General features: G+C 43.7%; 1 protein-coding gene across 3 annotated transcripts in view; it reads right to left on the bottom strand.

Annotated features, from left to right (window-relative positions):
* LOC138303618 (C-type lectin domain family 2 member B-like) overlaps positions 1-20,530 on the bottom strand; it is a 264,075-nt gene that overhangs the window by 130,456 nt on the left and 113,089 nt on the right. For all 3 annotated transcript variants that reach the window (XR_011205427.1, XM_069242911.1, XM_069242910.1), the window contains exon 5: positions 18,276-18,393. Coding sequence is in view for 2 of the 3 variants with exons in the window: in XM_069242911.1 (XP_069099012.1) it covers positions 18,279-18,393 (115 nt within the window). In the remaining variant the exon portion in view is untranslated. The remainder of the gene's footprint in view (positions 1-18,275; positions 18,394-20,530) is intronic.

Below are 20,530 nucleotides of genomic sequence, written 5' to 3' on the forward strand. Positions count from 1 at the left end.
CTTTTAAAACTACTTGCCAAGCCTTAAACTTCACTTTTATTGCACATAGGCTACCCCTAAGGTAGGATCTGGGTATCCCTGAGGGCAGGGTGCTGTGGAAGTAAAAGGTAGGACATGTACTTTTATGTTTTGCATGTCCTGGTAGTGACAAACAGCTAAATGCATTGTTCACTACTTTGAGGCCTACTCCTCTCTTAGGTGAACATTGGGAATTCCTTAATACACTTATGTTGTAAAAAGGAGTAACTGTTTCATGCTTTAGATCTTTGGAATGATATTGATATTAACAATGCTGTTTTAGAAAAGCAGGTTTAAGAAAGTGGACTTTTCTCTGCACTTATAGCTCTGTGTGCCCTGCAGCCTGTCTCCAATTCACATCTAGGGTGGGTGACAGCTATACATTTTTTATTTCCTCTAGACTGCCACAAACACAGGAAGGCTAGGCGTGTCTGAGTACCCATCTACATACATCTGCATTCTGATGGCTCTTCCTTGGCAGGAAGGGAGGGAAGGGCTGAGACACTTCAAAAGTCTGGGGCCAGGGATGAGTTGAAAGGATACTTGTGCACTTCAAAGAACCTTCTGTGAAGTCACACATCACTTCAAAGGCACAACTGGTTATAAATACTGGGTATCTGACCCCCCTAAAATTAGACACTAATGGATCTACAACTGGAACTCCTTCGGAAGAGCTGCTGTGCTGCTTAAAAGACTCATTGCTGGACTGCTGATCTGGAAGGCCTGCTTTTCACTTGTGCTGCCCTGGTGCCTGCTGCTCTCTGACTCTGCTGAAGGAGTGCCTTCCCATCGAAGTGTGCTCCAAGCACATGTTGACTTGCCTCCTGTTGCTTGAGACCCAAGGATATCCAAGTCTCCACCCTTGCTCCTGTGTGTGGTTCACTAGAAGTGGACCCAGATACTTGCATCACACAAATCGACACATCTCCTGTCTGCGTGTAGCAGAATGGGCACATTGACCTGGTTGCAGGCTTAGAATCAGTACATCGCTTTCAGTACCAACTCATCACCTTTAAAGCCCCGACGCATTGGAATCTCGCATCGCCGCCGCTGCATCTGCCACATCCCCTCAACTTCATGGAGAAACCCAGAGCATCGCACTTCAGAACCAACATATCGCAGCTCGCCATCTCGTCTGCAGAACCAATGTATCACCATCACTGCGGGATCGACATTGACACATTGCTCCACTGCGTCCTCGCTGTTGTGACCAGGATAGGGTACTTTATTCACCAGGGCCTTTGGAGGCTCAGTAACTGGCCTGCGTTCCATCGCCATCGGCCTAAACTTTTGACTTTGCCCAAGTTCACCCCTAAAGCTCCATTGGCTTCTAAGCAATTGTGAGGGCCTGTCTGTCATGGTGGCCTATAATGTGGAAGCCTTTCCATTTCCAGCATTATTGGTTCCCCTATCAGTTTATTGTGTCAAGTGCTGATCGTCATTACATGTCTAGGCAACTGTTGCTACCACTGTGGTCAGATCTGCACACCTGCATCCATTCTTCCCTTGTCCAGTTCTGGGCATCAAGCCCAGCATGCGCATCCTCAGAGTCTGTTCTTCCACCACCACTTTTGCTATTGTATCAGTCATGCATTTCCAGAGGGCTGATAGAAACAAGCACTTCTACACTCTGTTATAACATCTGGATCCAGACTCTTTATATCTGGAACATTAATCTTTAAACTACTATTTTGTTGAGCTTCTGTGGAGTGAGATAGTTTTCTAGAATAAAATAAAATTATATTCATTTGTTCACTGCATTACAGAACATCTTCACCATATACTTAGTGACTCTGACCTAGTCTTCTGTGAATTCCACACTCACATTCTCCACCATTTGGCCCCTAATGCTGCGAGTTTCTGCAGAGTACAGTGAAGCAGGATGCGATCTATTATTGTTACTACTTTATTTCCCAACTCATGTCTCGGTATTATTCTTGGTGTCTTGTGTTTTACAAGCTGTAGTTGTGTTCTACCTCCATGTGTCCTAAACTGCCTTTATTGCTCTGTTGGCTGTTAAGTATTGGTCTGTGTGTATCTCGTATTCCTTGACCTCTGATAAAATGTGCAAGACATTCTCTGTATAAAGATGGCCCTGCTCTGACAGCCACTTCTTCAACTAGCCCTGTCTCCATGTTTCAATGCCTAAAGACTAGTGTCAGCACAATGAGAGCTCTTGTGCATAATGTAAGTGTGTCTCAGTCTCTTAATCTTGCGACTTCGTCCCTTTGAAGAAAATCTTCAAGATAAAACTAAGACTGAAGGTAAAACTTTGACCTAGGCCTCCCGCTCACTGTAGCCAAGCAGGGCTCCATTCCGGTCGGCCTCAATTTTGACTTTGCCCCATTTGAGTGCAGCCAGAAGTCCAGATTAGCGTTTTTAGTTTCTAAGCACAAAAAAACATGTATTCTTTATAAATTCATATCTCCGGTTTCCTTTACTGGATTTTTGTCATTTTAACTATAACAATATAAGCTATTTTTTATAAAATGGTGTTGGATTTTTATTGTGTTTTGTGTTTTACTTATTTAGTGGTTTGCCATTTTTAAATACTTTACACACCTGTCTCCTAAATTAAGCCTACCTGCTCGCTGCCCCACTACCAAGGGCTGAGCTGGGATTAAATTATTGAGATCTAACTGGACCTAGTGTGGGTTTGTGGCCTATTTCCTTACCTGCCCTTACCAATAATCCACTTTCCAAAAGTTGGCTAGATGAGAGATAGTAAAACAGATGGCGGAAGAGAGGACCACAGAGTGAGATAGGGCAGAGAAAAGAGTGAAAGAGGGATATAGAAAGATACAGAGTGATAGAGAGAAGGATTCAAAGAGAGAGGGGTGAATATGAATGGCAAGGGTAGGAGAGAGGAGGGAACCGATGAGGAGCAGGGAAGGTGAGGGAGGAGGAGGTTGAAAAGGGAGTGAAGTGAGAAATATATGAGAGTTCAGTTTCTAAATTGCGTGTCAGTGCTTTCAGTCACAATATCATACTTTGCCTGGGGAGCTGAGAGGGATAATGCACAAGTTGCAAGCTGTGCAGGACCCCAAGAAAAGTTCTGTACGCAGGTGTTAGGGGGCAGGATTTACTTGGAACTGGGGGGCACGTATACTAAGCATTTTAGCGCTAGCAAATGCTCCAATTTGGCATTTGCAACATATATAATGCTTTTTCTTATGCACTAATCCCATTTTATAAGTCAAAAATATTTTTCAAACTCCTCAAATGGGATTGCTCAAATATACAGATTCTGATCTGGAAGGTGCTTGTTGGTGTCCTTTCCAAATATTGACTCAGTAACTCATGTACCAATTTTTGCAGTCACGGCCTGGACGCAGACATTGAACATTTACCAGCACCTCACAGGAGGTGGGTATGCACTTGAAAAAGTGAACAGGTCTAATGGACACTTCCCTTTTGTGAAAAGGATTGCTAAAGAATAGGCAGTGGCCCAGGGGACCATTGCCAAATCTTAAGAAAACCCAACATTTTTTCTTTTTTAATGTTGTCCTGTTTTCTTTAAGAAAAATAGGCTGCATTTAAAAATGCTTTATATAAGAGCAATTGGTGACCCTAGCAGGCCACCATCCCCATGATGGTCTCCAATTGTAGTGAGTTACAATTTGTGACCTACTGTATTAATATTTTTGAGGTTGGTCAGATCATAACTCGCCATGCTTCCAAACTTTAAGAACCAACTTATAAGCACTTAGATGGATTCTCAAAATTCTTTACCTGTTGCAAAAATGGTGATTGCAGTTTCTAACCAATATTTTGCAACCATTTTTCTGTACATGTTCCCAAGCTTTGTTAGTACGGTATGCAATGTTATGTCAAGCCTACCAGACAGCGTAAGATGTCTGGTTGAAAAATGGGTATTGTGTGCTTACAGAGAATTTTGGGGGGGGCTTGCAGCCCGGCCATCACTTGCCTTTGGTTGCATTTATTGTCCCTCCCATTTGCTTGCTTGGTATTTTATGGTTTTCTTTATGTGAACTTGTACATCTTGTGTTTGTCCTTCCCTGGAGCATGGCCTTTTTACCATCTCTCTGACTGGCTAGTATCCTTCCACTTTCTCATTTAGGGAATTCCGTTTCTCTTTTTGCATAAGTACTCAAGGAGAGTGCACGTTTTCCAACTCTCTCCCTCGTGCCTTTCTCCTCCCCAATTACCTATACTTCCTATTCTCTGTTTTGCTGTCTTTCTCAAGATCTAAGGTGTCTCTGCATGCTTCTTTCTACAGGCAAACTCCCGGCCTTCCTGACACTCTGTATAGATTGGTCAATCGTGTGATTCTTCCCCGGCCCACTTGTTGCTCTACATTATGTGCTGCTTTTTCTCTACCACAGTCATTCTTGTTGCTTCCTTTATTGTCCATCATGCACACTGTCTTTTTTCTAAAACAAAATGTGTGTTTACTTTTATTTGCGTAATTTTTGCACAATATTTATAAAAACCCAAAGGCTTTAGGGACGTTATAGTTAGGCTCATATTTTAAATGTACAAAACCATAAAAATGCAGCTGTTCTAGTTAGAGTTATTTCAAGTAACTATACCTCGTGCCCCTGCCATGCAGTTTTTTCCTCAAAGATTTTACTGCAAATACTAAATTGATTTTATCAGTGATGTTATCAAATATGTCATAAGTGCTGTGATATGTGGAGTAATTAGCAAGTGCTTGTGTTTTCCTTTTTGAAGGAAGGGACTGCGGGGGAGCCTCAGGACCCCGCGGTACCAGCCAGCTCTCCACCTCCTGCGTGAGCCGGCATTGCTCCCACATGCAGTTAGCTGCTGTAAGTGCAGCTACCTACGTGCGGGAGCAATACATTCATCTCTTTCCCCTCCCACATGTCTGCAGGAAATCTCCGCTTGCAGCAGCAAGACCATTTTTAAAGCACCGTCCTTGCTGAAAGCAGTGTTTGCTTTTGCTTGTCGGGAGCTATCACAGCTCCTGCCAAGCAAAAGCAAGCAACTACCTCCCAAAGGTGAGCACCTCCGGAGGTACCAGGAGCTCCCCAAATAATTCGATTTTGCCCAGGGTATGTGGTGATTCATGCGGTCCAGAGAACTGCACCCCCCCCCCCCATCCTCCCCAACCACATTTTTATAATATTGTAGCCCCAGGGAGGTGGTGATCCCTGTGGCCGGTCGGGTCTGTGCTGCCCCCGCATAACGGCAGATTCATTAAGTCCTTGGAGGAGGGTCTTGTGCACAACTCCATTTTTTTTTTTTTTTTAAATCAGCACCATACCCCCAGGTGCTGGCGCACCCAGGGGAAAAATTTAAATCAAGCATGTGAAACCATACTTCCTTTTTTAAAACATTTATGGTGAAATTCACAAACATTCACTGATTTCATAGTGAATTTAAAAAAAAATAGCTTTTTTGACCTGGTGGGATCCCAGGGGATCCCTGGACCTAGGCTAGGATTAGGGTAACCGTACCCTGTTCCTTTTTCTTTCTTTTTCAATTTTTTTCTTTTCTGGGACTCATATGAAGCTGAGTTTAAAAACGGCAGCCAACACTTCCTATTTGAAAGGTCGACAGCCAATCAGATCTCTTCACCAGATAGATAGTATTTGCGAAGTTGTCACGGCCCTAGATATGCAAAGTTCGATTTTCTTTCATTTCTCTCAAACAACGGAAAGGATTTACACCAAATAACAAAAAACATTGCAATGCAACAGGTCTCGTATTTTCTTGAGTTAGAGCTATTAGCATTATATATTCATAACTGGACTTTTCTTGCCACATAAATTGGTCAACCTCCCTCATAATTTTGTCTTTTCCTGCCATATAATTCCAGTGGCCCAACATTTAACTAAAGCACTTCCTCTATCCTTCTTCCTCCATCTTACACATATACAATTATCATATAAAACTTTATCAGAAGTAATCTTTTGGCATTAGAGTGTAATGCTCAAAGCACCATAACAAAAATATAATTTGGGATGGATTGGAGAATGAAAGGAAAGTGGGAGTCGGGAGTAAAGATGGAGAGGACAAGTGGCAGGGTAAAGGTATCATAGGCCCTGGGGTAAGAAAGGAAAATGGTTGACTAGAATTTCGGTAAGAAAATACAGCAGTAATTAGAGTTGAGTGAGGTCCGTAGGTCTCTGGGCCCCGGTGCTACTGCACCTGTTGTTCCATTGATAACTAGGCCTCAGGAGAAAAAGCAGATGGGGAAGAAACAGAGAGGCGAAAGGAATGCAACGGACAAAAGAAAGAAGGGAAAGAAAAAACGAGAAAACGAAAACACAACTAAGAGAAGAAATAGAGCAAACATGTGAGACAAAAGAAAAAAGGGAAGGAAGCTAGCAAACAAAAGATAGAGGAAAAATTAATGAAAGAAGTGTGAAAGAGAAAAATGAACATTAGAGAAAAAAAGAGAGATGGTGAGGGAAACAAGCAGGGAAAGAGCCAGGGCATGTATGTACTGACATTTCCCACAGACACAGAATGGGAAAACCACTTTGACAGTTCAGGTCCCAACAAGTAACTTGTGTCTTCCACATACAGACGGGAAAAAGAGGGATTTATAGTAAAACATGAATTGACAGATAAAGATAAGAAAAACACCAGAGGAAGGAAGAAAGATCCCCCCAAAAAAAGTGAAGAGACGCATACTGAGTCAAAGTCAAAGAGCAAATAAAAAAGACAAAGAAAGGATCCAGGAAAGACAAAAAATATTGAAAGAATGAACGCCTGATAGCGAAAAAAGAGAGGAACAAAACAAGGAAAGAAATAGCCACGTTTTTGCAAGTTTGAAAGAGAAGGTAGCAAAAGGAAGAGGAAAATAAAAACAAAAGGAGAGGAGTAGAAACAAACAGTTGAAAGAAAGAGCAAAACTGTGAACGTGTGGATTTTAAGAGCTGGAAAGAGCAAAGTGGTGGAGAAAGACAAGAGTGAAAGTAAACTGAGTAAAGGAAAGAACAGAGTGAGATAGGTGAAAAAGACACCCCCCAAATAAAGATGGCAGCTAAGAATAGATTTAATTGGCTCCCCCACGTCCTCAAACAGAAGTCAGAGTGTGGAACAGCAGGGGCACTGCAGAACAGCAGGAGGTGCATTAGCATAGTTGTATGTGAACCCCAATACAGCAATATTGGGGCACTTCAGATCAGGGTTGGGGGTATAGACAGATCTGTGTCTGGGCCCAGTGCTGGGATGACAGAAAGGCAGCGGGTGAGGAATGAGAAACGGAGCACCCTGTAATTCCTGGTATTTGAGTAATGGGGCGCTGCAGGTTAGTGTTGAGGTGCACTGACCGAGCTGTATGTGGGCTGCAGTACTGGAATAGTAATGGGCACACAAGATCAGAAGTGAGGTACCTTAATGGAGCTATGTGTGGAACCTAGTATTGGCGTGCCAGTGTTGCCGAGTGTTAGCCTGGAGGTGCCCTGGTGAAGCTGCGAGTGGGACCCAGCATGGGAGTGGCATTGCCTCTGAACCACAGAAGCGAGAAATCCTGAAGGGCGTGTGTGTGAGCCTTGGTACTCAGAAGATCTGCTAACTGAATGTTAGAGTTGATGGATTCTGGCGTTGGATGTTAGACTTGAGGTGAACTGGCTGAGCTGTGTTTTGCTCTTTTGGATTGGCTTGGCAGTGGAACTGAATATTAGAATTGAACAGCTGTAATGGGACTGTATGTGAGCGGGGTCCCAGCATAGGACAGGAAATTACCTTACCGGAGTAGAGCTGAGGTGCACAAATGGAGCTGCACCTCAGATCTCAGTACTGGAAAGCAGAGTGTACTGACTACAAGATCTGGGGTGCTCGGGCTGACAACATGCGTGGGATTTATGGAAATGGCACAGCGGAGGGCTTGGAGCGTGCGAATGGAGGTGCACTGATGGTGCTGTGTCTGAGGTCCCAGTACAGGAGTAGCAGAGTGTACCGACTGCAAGAACTGAGGTGCTCTGACAGGCAGCGTGCATGGGGTTCCTGGCACTGGCACGGCTGAGGGCTTGGAGCGTGAGAACTGAGGTGCACTGATGGTGCTGCAACCAAGGTCCCAGTACTGGAGCAGTAGAGTGTACCAACTGCAAGAACTGGGGTGCCCTGGCAGACAGAGTGCGTGGGTTTCCTGGCACTGGCATGGCTGAGGGCTTGGAGCATGCGAACAGAGGTGCACTGATGGAGCTGCCCCCAAGGTCCCAGTACTGGAGCAGTACAGGTGCTCTGGCAGACAGCGTGTGTGGGGTTCCTGGCACAGCCATGTGCTTGGAGCGTGCGAAGAGAGGTGCACTGATGGAGCTGCCCCCGAAGTCCCAGTACTGGAGCAACAGTGTACTGACATCAAGAACTGAGGTGCTCTGGCAGACAGAGTGTGTGGGGTTCCTGGCACTGGCATGGCTGAGTGCTTGGAGCATGCGAATGGAGGTGCAATGAAGGAGCTCGCCCGAGGTCCCAGTACTGGAGCAGCAGAGTGTATTGACATCAAGAACTGAGGTGCTCTGGCAGACAGCGCATGTGGGGTTCCTGCCACTGGCACAGCTGAGGGCTTGGAGTGTGATCGGAGGTGCACTTAGGGAGCTGCACCTGAGGTCCCAGTACTGGAGCATCAGAGTGTACTGACTGCAAGAACTGAGATGCTCTGGCTGACAGCATATGTGGGGTTCCTGGAACGGATGAGGGCTTGGAGTGTGTGACCTGAGGTGCACTGATGGAGCTGCGAGTGGGATCCCAGTACGGAGCAGAAGTAGGCACCATCTCTAAGGATTGTAGAGCCCTGGTAGAGCAATTACAAGTGATACACTTGGTACAGAAAACCCAAGCCAAGGAAGGGTGGGAATCAGGCAGCTGAGAGAGGATGCAGAGAGCCCATAAAGACCAAATGTGGCCAAGATAACAGCGTGCCGAGTTTTCATCCGGGATCATTGAAGAAAAGCATCACCTATGGGGAATTCATCAGGATGAAAAGAAACCGTTCCAATATGGATGAAATGGAAAATAAGTTTAGAGAAACTGAACAGAGATTCCTAAAGAGAGGATCAAAACATTGGGGTATAAAACAAGGAAAAAACAGAGCCAGATGTATGACGCGCGCACAGACACTTAAGAATAGACAAAGCCCAGCCAAGGAGGCGGCAGATATAACCATTCGATGGATTCTGACATACAGTAAAGAGAATCATAAGATTCTAACTATTTTGAATAAATATTGGACTGTAATAAAGAAAGATCTGGATATTGGCCAACTCGTACGGGTGCGACCAGATGTGACCTCTAGGAGGCATCCTCGCGTAAGGATCGTTTAGTAAAAAGCCATTTTGAGTTTAGAACATCAGACAATTGGTTACGAGAGAAGAACAAAGGCTTTGTGCGCTGCAACAAGTGCAAGGCATGTCGGATTGGTATCAACAAGAGGGAATTTCTTGACTTTAAAGGCAAGACTATGTCCATAAGGAGAGGATGACGTGTGACACCTCATTTGTGGTGTACGTTATTGAATGCCTTTGCGGATTGCGATACGTGGGAAGTATGATCTGCCCTTTGAAAAAAAACAGATACTGGAACATGTAAGAGCAGTCCAAAACAGAGGCATGAGCTACGCCATGCGAAACATCTGCAGAGTCATGAAGGGGTGGATTGGTCGCACATGCATTATTATGGTGTAGCCTGTATTAGAAAACATGAGAGAAGAGGGGATAGAATACTCAAACTGAGACGTTTGGTGTCAAGACTGATTATCAGACTCAAAACAAAGGTGCTGTATGGATTGAATGGGGATGAAGAAATGCATAATCATTTGTAGGGTTTGAACAACACGGGTGGAGGTACAGCTATTGTAACTGTGCACCTAGAACATAGCCAGTCGTACTACGCATATTGTTACGTCCACTAAATACTAAGGGTATTACACATGTTGTGACAGGTCGAAGTCTCACTTGAAAAGAACAGCGTTCTGTTTGTTCGATGGTGATGCTTAGATACATTACCTCGCAATATATAGAGAGTGGTAATTATGGGGGAGTTCTTTCCTTGAGTAAAATGATTAATGATAAGCTTTATACTGGGTGAGGGGCAAGGGATCCGCAAGAGAGACCTCAGAGTGATGTACATTTGTAAGTAATCCCTTATGAAGATAAAAATGAGATCATGGCTAACATCCCATGGTGGGTAAAGGGGTACTGAAGTACCAATGTGGTCATATTAATGGAGCAATAGAATCAGAGAACAAGGGACACCGTGAGGGACTTTATGGTTTGAACTAAGAGGATGGAAGGTATCCTATATCCGATAGTCATTGGTCTCAGTGAAGTGAATTAATTAAGTAGGGAGACCTGAAGGTACCCAAAGCTGTAAATCAAGTGTACGTTGGGGTACAATATCCGATGCTTAATAATCATTGCTACAGTATTCAAATTAGCAATGAAGTCATGATGTTAATTGATATTAATTGAGAATAGTATCAGAATAAGAGCCATAACGCACACTTAAGGAATGATGGATACAATCTGCCGGCCCTTTGGTTTTCTATGAATATAAGGGATCGATAGGCATGATTTGAGCAGTCTATACCAATCTGAGCCAATTCATGAATATGAACTAATATATTTGTGGTGGGTTGTTTGAAATTTTAAGAAGATGCAATACACAGACTATTAACATGTGTTTGGCACATTTAATGGTGGTTTGTTATCTATTTATTTTCTATGCGTTTGTTTTTTGGTTGTTTTTGAACTACAGTTCCCAGAGTGCTCCGTAAGGGCAAAGAATGGAACACTATATATAGGTGACATAGAAAATACACTAATTTACTGTGATCAAGACTGTGATAGTCGAAACGCGCTGGCGATGGTCTGCTCTTGTGATCATTAAAATATGGATATCAAGTCTTTTTGAGTGGTGCGTTTACATTTGGAAGATATGTAATTGCAGGGAAATGGTCCATCCTTGACGCAGGTACCAGTTGTTGAGCATGCCGTGAGACGACCGATTTGGCGCGCGCGTGTGTGTGTGTGTACATGTGTATATTCACTGAAAAAAACAAAGGTTACAGTGACATAGTTAGGCTCAAATATCACACATACAAAACAAGTGAAATTCAGCAGTTAGTTATCTCAGCTAACTATATTTTGCGCTCCCGTAATGTGCTGCTTTTGACTTCACATATTACATAGCTCATGACATAGTCAGTGACATCACCGATGACATCTCAAATGAGGTGAAATGTAAGCCTAACTATAACGTCCCTGCAACCATTAGTTTTTCAGAGATTTCCCATGGTTTTTAAAAAAATATATTTCCTAACTATCTCTTCACTGTAACCATTGTTTATTTTCAATTAATTTCTATGGCCCTCATTCTGACCCTGGCAGTTTGTAACCGCCAGGGCAGCGGGCAGAGGAAGCACCGCCAACAGGCTGGCGGTGCTTCCGGGGAAATTCTGACCGCGGCGGTGAAGCCGCAGTCAGAAAAGGGGAACCAGCGGTTTCCCGCCGGTTTTCCCCTGCCCCAGGGAATCCTCCATGGCGGTGCTGCATGCAGCGCCGCCATGGGGATTCCGACCCCCTTCCCGCCAGCCTGTTCCTGGCGGTTTACACTGCCAGGAAGTGGCTGGCGGGAACGGGTGTCGTGGGGCCCCCTAACAGGGCCCCATTAAGATTTTCAGTGTCTGCAAAGCAGACACTGAAAATCGCGACGGGTGCCACTGCACCCGTCGCACCCCAGCAAATCCGCCGGCTCCATTCGGAGCCGGCTTCATCTTTGCTGGGGCTTTCCCGCTGGGCCGGCGGGCGATCTGCTTGAGATCGCCCGCCGGCCCAGCGGGAAAGTTGTGATCACCGCCGCAGTCATTTGACCGCGGTGCGGTGTTTGGGCGGCGCCCGCCGGGGTCGGAATGACCCCCTATGTCTTTTCTAATTTTTATCTCATAACTGTAACGTCCCTGTAACCTTTGTTTTTGTAGTGCATTTGTATGTTTTCCTAAACAAAACACACCTGTGAGCTCTGGATTTGAGTGATTTTATATGGGTTAACATTTTTTTCCCCACTAACTTTAAAACTGCTGTCTGGTTTTACATTTCCCCATTTTGTTTCATCAGATATTAATATTATCATTGATGTTATTTTTTTTAAAGTTGTTTTCTGACTCTGCTGTGCCGGGTCTGCCGTGCTGAAAAGGTAGAGGGCGTTACTCATTGTTTTTAGTCCGATCGCGGTGGAACTGCAGATCTCGCAATATTTTGTAAGGTTAGTTTTACTATATAGAGATATGTCTTTTTCTGATTGGAACCAGCTTCCACCTCAACCTAAGTAGATATGATTTGTTGTACAGTCATTTTATATTTAAATACATGATTTTAGGTGGTGTCGGGATCCGCAAATTCATGAAGGGAGCTGCGAATCCACTCTGATGAAAGAGGAATACTCTGTTTTCATTGGTTATTTATGGACCACACCCTATACAAGCTCCAGCCACACTCTACAGAGTTCCTTCTGCTTTAAACTCTTAGGAGAGAGAGCAGTCCTGTATTGAGGAGCTCCTAATTTGGGTGTTTTGCAATGAATACTTTCTTTTTGCTTTGGTGTATATTTATCAAGAAGTACGTGTCAAAATATAAACGATGTGTTAAAAAAGAAAATTAAACAATAAATTAAATTATGGTCACATAGTAAAATATTATGAAATGTTAACTTCTCAGATTTCTAAACACAAAAAACATATTACAGGTATCAATATATGAGATATTATTCATAAGGCATCCAGCTATGAATTAAATCTTAGAAGTAGACCTAAAAACGAAAATCTGGAAAGAAAGAATTATGCAATATGTATTAAACCATATATTATAGGTAGTTAGAAGATAGTTGAGACAAATGGAGACATTCATGCCAATTCAACAATGATGAACAGGTGAGCATCAAGTCATAATTAAAATAATAATGTTAATGGATGAAGCGTCAGTTGTATTAATAATAACAGCATGACTCAAATCAATAATAAAAATGTCTTAAGGATAGAAGGAGACAAAAAAAAAAAAGAGGACGGGTCTCCTTTGTTGTATTTTCTAATTAGGAAAAAACATTCAAATATGAATATTAATAGAATATGTATTGGCTAGAAAGGGTTTCCAAATTTGGATGAAAATCCGAACATTCTCTTGCAATTTGTAAATCAGCTTTTCATATAATGCCATTTTATACATTTCAATAAGCCATTTATCATGTGGTTGGCTGTTCTGGTGTTCTCCAATGTCTTAATATAGTAGTATTTTTGCTACTGTGAGTGTGATAGTCATCAATCGTCTTGTATGGACTGTTAGATTTGGGAGATCAGTAACATCATGGAATATAACTCATTTTTCTGGAAAAGGAATGGGTAAATGTATAGCTACGTGTAGAGAGGAAGTTATAGACTACCAGAACTCCGTCAAAACTGGACATCAAAATAAAATGTGTAGGATACAACAATCCTCACGAGGACACTTCCAACAAGTAGAATGATAAACCTGCTGCCTTGAGTTTTTGTGCTGACCGGTACCAGTTATGAAGAATTCCTTTATCCATGTTCATAACAACATCCGTCAGGTCCTCATTGGAATACGCTACATTAAGTAACCCTTGCCATTTGACGTGGAGTTGTGCTAGTAATGGTGAGGAGTGTAGTTTGTGCACTATGAGATTATAAAATCCAGAGATCGCGCCTTTAAATTCCCCCCCAATTTTTAAGTATTGTAAGACTGGGGAATCCTCAGGTATCCACGGAAATGGTCCAGGTCTACTAGGTAGAGCTTGTTTCAATTGTAAGTATTTCCCCTCTTGAGAGCTAGGGAGTTGAAATTCTATCTGAAGCTTTGTAAAGGTTTTAAGCTCGCCTCCTAAAGAGAATAAATGATTCAAAATTACAATACCTGCTCTCTCCCATATATCCCTGGAAGTGGTCTGTATCCCTATTCTAATATCAGTGCTATGCCATATGGGAGCCTTATTATGTAGTCTTGGATTACTCTTAAGGAGTTTATGGGCGTGTATCCAAATCTTAAGCATAGATTGAATATTAGGGTTGGAAGTTTGTAAGGCAGGTGTGTGTGTGTGTGTGTGTGTGTGTGTGTGTATATATATATATATATATATATATATTATGCCAATTTCATCATGTTGAAAATGGAAGCAAAAGTACTTATCATAGGTAAAGTGCACAGTCCTACAGCCAGAAAAGAAAGCCAAGCCAAAAATGTGGGGTGGTACCACGCAAAAATGGTAAAGAGGATGTATTAGAGTTGATCAGCAACAAGATGTAAAGAAAAAAGAATAGCCATGTCTGGTGTCAGTCAGCGATGGTTAGCTGATCCCATATGTGCTTTACGCTTCTTCTACTCATAAATACTTAGGCTGCATAACCTTGACTTTAACTCATGTCTCTAATCTGCCACCAAATATATATATATATATATATATATATATATCTCTCTCTCTCACTCACTCACTCACTCACTCACTCATCCCCACTTGCTCCCTTTGACAGTTTTTCTATCTTTCTCTTCCTCCTTTTTCACCTCTGAGTTTTTATCTCTGATGCTCTGTATCAAAGCCTGTTGAGGAAGAATAAGTGCCAGTCCTTGAAAAAATGAGTGGTAGGCCCCACCTGCAACCACCAGCTCAAATTAAGCACAGCTAAACACTCTGGACACAGACTGAGGAGGTCAGGTTTACAAGAGCATGTGGTTCTTCAAGGGCTGAGGAAGAGTTTTGAGTGGGAACCAATCTTAGACTTTGCCAAAATTCTCATACATTTCTTGTTCATCCCCCAACAGGTACTTGGTGAACCCAAGTGTGCTGGGCACTCCTAAACCCAACGTCTTCATGATCAAACAGGTTTCTAAGCAAAGTGCTGCTTGGAAGAGGACTTCTCCTTCCATCTAAATGAGGTTTTATGCTGGGTCTTAAGGGAGCCACAGGAGAGAAATAACTCTGCTCCAGCTGTGGAGTTTGGTTTAAGGGACCATAAGTCCCTAGGGTTAAGGAACTGGATGATTGCTCCTGGCAGCTTAAGATGTAAGGCCCTCTGAAGATATGGACACAATATATTTTTCTTGCATCGAGTGAAGTTTGTGGCTTGTATTTCCCCTAACCTGAAACAGGTCATAAAATTCTGTGGGGCTGAGAGGTACACAGATGCTATATCGATACATAAGACTCACACATTTTAAAGACAGATTGGTATGGCTTTAAGTACAAGTGCTACAGATGCTGTAATGAACAGACCTGAAGTGTCTCAGACTTTACAGCATTCCTCACTGAAGCAATGTCTTAAAGCTGTTTTGGCCCTGAAAGGATACCTGTCTGTGACCTAAAAATCAAAGAGATCTTCGCAGCAAAGAGCCATGCCCACTAAACTCTACCATCTGTCCATGTATCCATGTATCCATGTATCCATGTATCCATGTATCGACTTGCCCAGGTTTAGCATATTTCTAAAGACTAGCCCAGCTTTAGTGTGTTTCTATTGACTCGCCCATCTTTACTGTGTTTCTACTGACTCGTCCAACTTCAGAGTGTTCCTGTAGGGAAGCTTATTAACTTTTGCTCCAAACACAATTTAAACTCCATAAGAGCTTTCCCCTTTTCTTCAGTAAACCCAAGCAGCGGAGTAACTACCATCATGATCAAACCTGAATGGGTGTGGAGGATTACCAAAGCCCTTAACTTCCTGAGTGCCTAGCCGGAGGTGGTGTGCAAATGTGAACATTTTTATACTGGGATGATAGAACTTTGAGCAGCTGTGCTTCATCTGGTCTGGTCATTACCATGTACACGTGTGAGTTCCGCATGCGTGTTATTGATGTGGCTGAAATCTGATAAACTGAGTGAAGAATATCTAAATGGAATGTATTAAGCTTCATATGAGTATTTGTGAGTGAGTCAGGCAACCAGAAAGTTTCAAGAAGATTGATGTAGAAGTGTCAGGCCAGTTCACCAGGACGCTTGTGACTCGAGGGCTGTTTAGGCACTCCCTGTGACTGTTCTTGGAGACACAGGATCCAAGTGCTGCTGAAGGCTCACTGTATGGCCTGTTGTTTAGGCTTTAACTATAATGGGGAAGCAAGGTTATTAGTCAAGACCTGGACAGTGCTGACAGAGAGAAACCTAGGTTCAGTCTAAACAAATAATCACTCCTTGTTTTCAGGTTGATCTTTATCAAGTTTCAGTACAGCGGAAGCTAGACAGATATGAAATACAGATGGGCAGAATTACAAATGTCTGGTGATGGAATTGAATCACACAAATGATGCAAACCTGTGCAAAAGTCTCTCTCACATCACACATTATAACAGAATGTCCACTAAATGTTACTTTAAAAAAAAAAAAAAAAACTTTATTTACATTTAATAACAAATGAATGGTAGCATTAAGTTAAGACATGGCACAAGAACATTGCTCTGCACTTTTGTCATTACTCCAAGTTCTTGAAGAGCCTCCGGGTGTTCACTAAGTGAATACAGTAGTAGAATTAAACAGCACTTGAACCGAGCGCTGCACCTGGCCCTTTTGAATACACAGTTCAGCACCGTATTCAGGTCTGTGTCGCGCACACAGATTTTAACAGCCCCCCCCTGCTATCTTAAGGCTGTCACAGTTTGGGAAGATTTAGGGCCAGATTTATGCTGGCCTTGCATCACATTAGCATAATTTCTTTTATGCTAATGTGCGTTGGAAGGGGAAAAATGCTGCGCCATATTTTCAAAGTGGCGCAATGCTTGCATTACGCCACTTTGTAACCCCTTGCGCCACATTATGCCTGCGCCAGGCATAATGTATGCAAGGGGGGGCATTCTGGTGCTAGGGGGTCTTATAAATGGCACAAAAGGAATTTTTGAGATTCCATTGCACCATTTTTATAGTCATTTTTTTTTTTTTAACACTCGCGAAGTCCAGGCATTATAAAGAGGCTCCTATTTATTACAATGGGCCTCCGGGTGCTTTGCAGGATGTGTCAGAATTTCTGAAGCTAATCCTGCAAAGTGCCGGACTAGCGTCAAAATGATGATGCTAGTCCCCTTACCTACAGTCATTGTGCGCCATATTTTAAATACTGTGCTATCATGGTGGCATTCGGGTGGTGCTAAAGGGCACAAGAATAGTGCACTGCACTAGGTGTATCGCCACTTTTCCTAAATCTGCCCCTGAATTCTATAATCAAGGGGCGTGTGCTCTAGAGCACCCGTGACTTCCCCACAAGCGAGTACGCTTCCCGTCAGCAGCTGCGGGGTCTATGAACATCACGGACCAAAGGCTCCAGGTGATGGAGGAGTCCAGCCACACATACGAGGTCCCAGCGTGACACAGAAAGCAATGTGAACATGTAAATAATTATTTTAAACTTGCTTCACACACACTATAAACTGCATAAGATAAAAAAGTACGTCCAAAAATAGATGTTAGAAACATAATACACATACTGTACATAGGGCAATTTTTTTCCAATGATGTTTTAAAAGCACACACTTCACAACCCAGCTGGTCCCTTGCACTGTCACTTAAAAAGAACAAATAGGTGTCATTAGAAAGCTTCAAGTGATTCCATTAATTAAAAGGCAATACTGACTTCAAGTTTGTCCCCCACCCTCAATCCCCTCCCTCTGATCTCCCGTAGGCCCTACCCAAGTCCACTCCCAAGAGCCGTTGCCCAAGCTCCCCGTATCTTCTCCCATTTCCCAGGACAGCTCCTGCCTCTATATATATCACCTCCTCCGCCCTCTGGCACCAGTCCAGGTCATGCTGCCAGACTGATACTAGTGGGATGGCTGTGTCCACCCCCCCCCTCCCAATGCCTTTGCGATATTGCGTTTAGCCACTCCCGAAGCCAGTCTTAACCACATAGTGGTGTATCTGGGCCAGGAGTTGTCTCCTGATATTCCAAGGATTAGCCTCATAGGGTCTAAAGGTACGGCCAGCGCTATGATTCGGGACACTTCACTGATTATACTAGTCCAGTAGGGCCGTATCCAGGGGCAGTCCCAGAGTGTGTGTATGAATGTATCTTCTTCTTGATGGAGTATTTAAAGCAGCAGTAAACATGAAACATGGTAAACTTTTTGCAACTTGTTTTGAGTCTCACCAGCACAGTGCCACTTGTGAGACCCTCACGGGTGAGTAGCTGCGCTTTACAAAAACTGATTGATAGACTCACCCGTTACTAAAAGGCAGTTTTAGGGAATGACTGAGTCACAAATTACTGCAGATAAGTGTGTGCTATACATTCGCTCAATGTTGCTAATAGAAGTGCTGTAAGATTAGGGATCTTTTGTTACCGTTCAGCCATATGCAGACCCTTGAGTGCAGATCCACTTGCACTTGCTGTAGCATTCTACACCCTTAACTCGGTCATGACCCAGGTAGGCACATTCCGAGTAGTCAGCCACCACAAACCTACAATATAAAGAAAACAAGTTCAGATTTACATTTTCTGCAAGTTTCCGTTTGGTGCAGATTCAATGCTGCTAGAAGGCTTTGACACCAATACATATTTAATATACAATATAATACAGAAAACACAATATACAAGAGCAAGGAATGGGAGCCTGGCCGAACAGACACTGGTGAGTGATGGAGGAGACTGGATGTACTGCTGGTTAACATAAGTGACACGTGATCTGCCACGGAGCCAGGTCTCAGACTGGTTAGCCCCCAGTCCCTCTTATGTAACATTGCGCAGCAGTGGGCAAGAATTGCACGGCTACTTAATGGTGCAAGCATTGGCAAAGCCAATAGGTCGCACCTACACCATCTGTTGACTTTGGCAATGATTTCTATCCAGGTTGTAAGGCAGAGCGGTTGCTGTGCACCATGGTTAAAACTAATTTTAAAAAGTGCTATGACATGGTGAGTACAGGTGGGGAAGCAAGCTGGCAACAGAGGGTGAGAGGGAGAAGCTGGGGGAGCCAGCAGTCAATGCATGGTGGTCAGAACTGGGCAGCAGGTTCACATAGGAGAGTGGGCGGGAGGGGATGTGTCAGGAAGCTGATAATGGAGGACGGGGGTAGGAGCTGGTGAAGCAAGCTTACAATGGCAGGGGGGTGAGGATGGGGCAGCAAGCTGACAACGGAGGGGAGACAGGAGGAGCTGGGAAAGCAAGGTGACAATGGAGGGTGCGCGGGAGGGACCGGTGATTCAAGCTCAAAACTGAGGGCAGGAGGGACTGGGAGAGCAAGCTTGCAAGGGAGGGTGCGTGGGAGGGACTAGGTAGCACACGGACAGCTGAGGATGGGCGGAACAGAAGGGGAAGCAAATTAACGAGAGCATCATGGGGAACCAAGAACAACAACTGAGAGGGGGCAAGAGAGGAACTTGGACGGAATATAGAAAAAAAAAATTGATTTTAACCTTCCTAATTTTTTAACCCTGCAAAGTGACAAGTAAATTAAACAAGTACTGGCAAAGCCAACAGGGCTCTTCTCTAGAAGAGCTTTTGGTTATGTGGTTGTGCCAAGTTGTACCCAAGCGTGGCTGCTACTCAGCATGGCTAAATGTTAGTAGTGTGAAGTGTCACAGTGGAGTGGGGGGGGGGGGAGTAGAGTGTCGTAGCCTGGATTTGCTGGAGTGGAGTGTTGTTAGGGGGAAGTATAGTTCAAAGGCAGAGTGTCAGAGTGCAGTTTCAAAGTGCAGTGTCGCAGTGGCGTGGGGTAGAATAGAGTGGAGTGGATTGAGGTAGTGTGGTGGATTGGACTGGAGTAAATTGGGTGGACAGGACTGGGCGAGTGGGTTGGATTGAGTGGGGTGGACTGGAGCCGGTCGAATGAATGGGTGGACTGGATGGGGTGGACTGATATGGAGTAAAGTAGATTTAATTAGGATGCATTGGAGTGGGGGAGATTAGATTGGTTTGGGGTGTGGTGGATTGGATTAGGGTATGGTGGTTTGAACTGTGGTGAATTGGAGTGGATGGGGGTGAACTGAATGGAGTGGACTGGAGTAGAGTGGGTTGGATTAGACCGTAGTGCGGCGGAATGAAATGGTGGGGTGGAATGGACTAGGGTGAATTGGAGTAGGGTGAATTGGAGTGGACTGTGTGGGGTGGTTTGGAGGGGAGTAGATTGATTGCAGTGGGGTGGATTGGACTGAGGTGGGTTATTGTGGAGTAGATTATTTTGGACTGGAGTGGGGCAGATTGTTTTAGATTGGAATGGGACAGATTGTTTTGGGTTAGAGTGGGGCAGACTGTTTTGAAATGAAAAGGGCAGATCATTTTAGATTGGAGTGGGGCAGATTGGAGTGAAGTAAGTTGGGAGAACTGGAGTGTGGTAGACTGGTGTGGTGTGGGGTGGGGTGGACTGGAGTGGGGTGGCTTGCTTGATTATGCGTTAAAGCATCATTTCCGAAATTACACCTAAAGAAAAAATACAATGTTGCTTTCCAGTAACATACTCCTCATCTTTTGAGAACAGCGTCTACAAGGAAAAAAGTAAAGAAAACCAGAGTGCAAAGTAAGAAAAGAAGACAAAATCAAAGAAAGTTACCTATAGAAAATAAATCTTTGCAATTGTGTTTGTCCTGCTCGACACGTTGC

Source organism: Pleurodeles waltl, chromosome 7, assembly GCF_031143425.1.
Source record: "Pleurodeles waltl isolate 20211129_DDA chromosome 7, aPleWal1.hap1.20221129, whole genome shotgun sequence".
In the NCBI taxonomy this organism is placed as follows: Eukaryota; Metazoa; Chordata; class Amphibia; order Caudata; family Salamandridae; genus Pleurodeles; species Pleurodeles waltl.